The sequence below is a fragment of the Cicer arietinum genome, chromosome 6 (assembly GCF_000331145.2).
Source record: "Cicer arietinum cultivar CDC Frontier isolate Library 1 chromosome 6, Cicar.CDCFrontier_v2.0, whole genome shotgun sequence".
NCBI classification, from domain to species: domain Eukaryota; kingdom Viridiplantae; phylum Streptophyta; class Magnoliopsida; order Fabales; family Fabaceae; genus Cicer; species Cicer arietinum.
Window position 1 is genome coordinate 6,236,289 of NC_021165.2, and position 3,989 is coordinate 6,240,277.

The 3,989-nt window shown below is 28.6% G+C and overlaps 1 protein-coding gene across 1 annotated transcript in view; it reads left to right on the forward strand.

Annotated features, from left to right (window-relative positions):
• LOC101492227 (uncharacterized) overlaps positions 1–3,423 on the forward strand; it is a 13,571-nt gene extending 10,148 nt beyond the window's left edge. The window contains exon 12 of the mRNA XM_073369724.1: positions 3,323–3,423. Coding sequence (XP_073225825.1) covers positions 3,323–3,364 — 42 coding nt within the window. The 3' untranslated portion in view covers positions 3,365–3,423. The remainder of the gene's footprint in view (positions 1–3,322) is intronic.
• Positions 3,424–3,989: the final 566 nt, after the last annotated feature.

Genomic DNA, 3,989 nt, shown 5'->3' on the forward strand with positions numbered 1-3,989 from the left:
CAACTTGTTTTCTTTTGTTGTTCTGATGGATCATCCAACTAGGCTCCCCTGAACTAAAGTTCCCTCCTCAGTTGTCCCTTTTGTTCTTCATGTCCTCAACTTCTCTACATTTCTCAACTAAGACATGGAAACGTTGAATTCTCAATGGCAGGACATAGTCTTGATACTTCAGTCCATTTTGGAGAGGGTGACACATAAGTTGTTTGTCAACCTCTTCAAGAAAAAATCTAAAATGCCTTGACAATGACTCAAACTTAGCTGCTTATTCACCCACCGTCACATTGCCCTAGTACAGTTTTAGAAAATCATCACCCAACTTCGTCGAGTTACTCATATGGAAGTATTTTTCTAAAAACTTCCTTTCGAATGACTCCCAGTTCACCTCCTCGTGACCCGATCCCATCAGAAGTCTTGTACTTCTCCACCATTATTTACCATCCCCTAGGTAAAGATACATAGCATAGTTGATCTTCACCCCCTGCATGACAATTAATCATTTTGAAGATCTTTTCCACTTCTTAAATCCACTAGTCGCCTTTTTCTGGACTTTCATTACACTTGAACTTTGGAGCATTATGACGACGAAATTTTCCAATCCCATTGACTCGACGACAGGAATATCTTTTTCCCTCTTCTCCAAATTCTGCAGAGTCTTTGCAGTTGTCTGTGCAGCAACAGAAGCAGACATGTTATTCATTGCTTCAGCCATTTGATCTTCCCTTTTGACGTTGACTCTTGTAGCGTTGTTCCTTCTTGGAGGCATTGTTTCCTACAAAACGAACATCGAGAAGAAATCTTAACACCACTTAGAAGAATTCCGAAAGATAACTCTCAACTACATCAATACATAAGACTTGACAACTCTAACAACTTACCCCGACACATGATCAAATAACGACTCCCAACCTATAGGTTGACATACAATCCAACAAAAGCTTTGATACCACAATAGTAACACCCCAATTATTAAAAGCATTAAACATTTTTTTTATAAAAAAAAAAAAAGAAACTCGATTTTTTTTTTTTAAAATATAGCTTAAATATATACTTTCTTTAAACACTTTTGGATTAGAAAAAAAAAATGATACATGTGAAATCTTTTAAATATATTCAAGACCCATACAATTTAGAAAATATTCTATTTTTTGTGGGTGAATGATATTGCATTTCTTTTATCATTCAGTCGACTCAAAAATAAAATCACGACAATTGCTTAATATTTAAAAAAATTAATTTTTTATTCAATAAAAATAACTTCAGAAAAACAGTGTTTAATAAAAAAAGTTATATTCAAATACTTTCAAATCTAATATTAATAAAATTGTATCTATATAAAATTAATATTGTCTTAATAAATATTCAATTAAAATTAATAATTAAAAAAGAAATATTATATAAAATCAATTATAGTAATTTAATAAATGATTTTTTTTTATTTTAAAGTGTTTAGAAAAAAAAAATTCATAAAAAGTTTAGTAATTTTAGTAAAACACTTATTATAGATTATAAAATGTCTAATAATATAATTTACTTTAGATCTTCTTATATCTTGTGCCGACCTTATTACCAATTTCCACGGCCTCTTGTGTTATGGCTGACCTTCATGAATATATTTTTGAATTTAAAAAAAAAATTCCATTAGTTTTAATTTCACAAAAATTCTACAATTTTATGGAATGAATTTGTGATTTACTTGGTTACAAGACTTGTGATATTATTTTTTTTTCACACTTTGTGCTTCGAAAATCTTACAGTTTTTTTGCCTTTTAAAAAGAAAATATCTTTTTTTTTTCTTATAAAAAGAAAAAATTGCAAACCAATTACAAATAAACTCTTACATGTTTTTTAAATAGTATGGTTAACGTCGAATATTTTTAATGATTTAATAATTATTATTGATAGATAGTGTAAAAAATTTATACTATTTTTACATATAAATTAAATCTTTATATATATATATATATTAATAAATGTGTGATAAAATAAATATAAAGAAAATTTAATAAGTTCATATATAATATTAACAGTTACAATTGTCTTGAAAATATCTATTTCATTTAATTTTTTTCAATAAAATAATATATATATTTTTTTATATAAATAGTTAGACGGTCCTCAACTTGGTACTCTTCTACCACCAACTTGCTTGCTCTTCTCTCTCTATCCCTCTCTTCTCTCTCTATCCCTCTCAACTTGGTACTCTTCTACCACCAACTTGCTTGCTCTTCTCTCTCTCCCTTCTCTTTGTGTGTCTCTCTCAACATCATAACATCTAGTTTTATTATTTCCTTAGAATTTTGAGTTTTGTTAATTTTTTATATTTTTATATTATTACGTCTTGTCTTGAAAATATCTATTTCATTTAATTTTTTTCAATAAAATAATATATATATTTTTCATATAAATAGTTAGACGGTCCTCAACTTGGTACTCTTCTACCACCAACTTTCTTGCTTTTCTCTCTATATCCCTCTCAACTTGGTACTCTTCTACCACCAACTTGCTTGCTCTTCTCTCTCTCCCTTCTCTTTGTGTGTCTCTCTTAACATCATAACATCTAGTTTTATTATTTCCTTAGAATTTTGAGTTTTGTTAATTTTTTATATTATTACGTCTTGTGTTTATAATTTTATTATTTTAATACATCCTTTGATTGTTTAAAAAGTAATAGTTGTGATTTTGAGTGAATTAATTTTTAGATATACTAAAAAATCAATCCTTTCTCCAATGGACAATGATGGTTGGGATCTATCAGCCATTGTGCGTAGTTGCAAAGCTACCACCTTTACTAATCCCACCACCGTTTTTGAAACTCCCACCCCCAACACCTCGACCAATAACACTAGATCTCCTCTTAAACCAACTGATTTCATAGAGCTAGAAAAATTGACACCCATCATAAATCCCAATCCCACTATCTCCCCCCCCACCTCCACCCCCCCCCCCCCCTCCGCCGCCAATATCCCCCCCCCCCCCACCCCCCCCCCCCCCGCCAATATCCTTAAACCCACATTCACTATCGGCACTCCCGCTTTCACTTACACCAGTGTTCATAACACCAATCAAAATTCAAATTTTTATGATGTCTCAACACTCGGGATACAACAAGAAATGCAATTAAATCCACAAACTGATTTATTCACAAGGTAACGGGGCTCTTGTCCCCACAATTTATTATTTTTTTGGATTAATTGTATTTTTCGTCTCTCTATTTTAACTGAATTATGAAAATAGTCCATCTATTTTATTTATCTTCAGTTTTAGTTCAAAACTTGATGAAGTGTTATTTTTATGTGCTTATTTAAACTATATCATGTCTCAGGATCTCGTGGTGCAACAATCATTGACTCATATATCCGTTTGAATGTGAAGTATTATTGATTTTGTGAAAATTTATGTTTATGTTTAATATTATGGTGGATTATCTTAATTTCATAAAAATTATAATTTGTAATTATGTAAATATATGACGACTTGTCATAATTTCAACAAACAATAACACCAATATGATAATTTTGTTAATTTTGTTTAATAAATAAGTATACTTTAATATTTATCTATTTTAATAATATATATTTAATTATTTCAAATAAGTTTATTGATAAAAAATCAATAGAAATATAGAAGTAAAGAAATGATTACTTGATTGATGAATTTATTTGTTTTGTTTTGAAAGTTCTCTAGTTTCTATAGCAATTACAATGTTGATTTTTTTATTTATTTATAAAAATTGTCAAAATAAGATTCGAAATTTATTTATTTATTTATGAATTACAATGTTGATCTTTAAATTATCATTAAATATTCTAAAATATGGTTATTATTTCCTTCATCATTATCTTAATTTTAATTTTATATAAATGAAAATTATCGTAAATTTTTCTACTCATTAATTAAGTTAAATATACAAATTTTAAAATATAATATATTATTTTCTTGACCCTTCCCAAATATTTTATTCTTTCTTAAGTTGTTGCTACTTTTTGGTG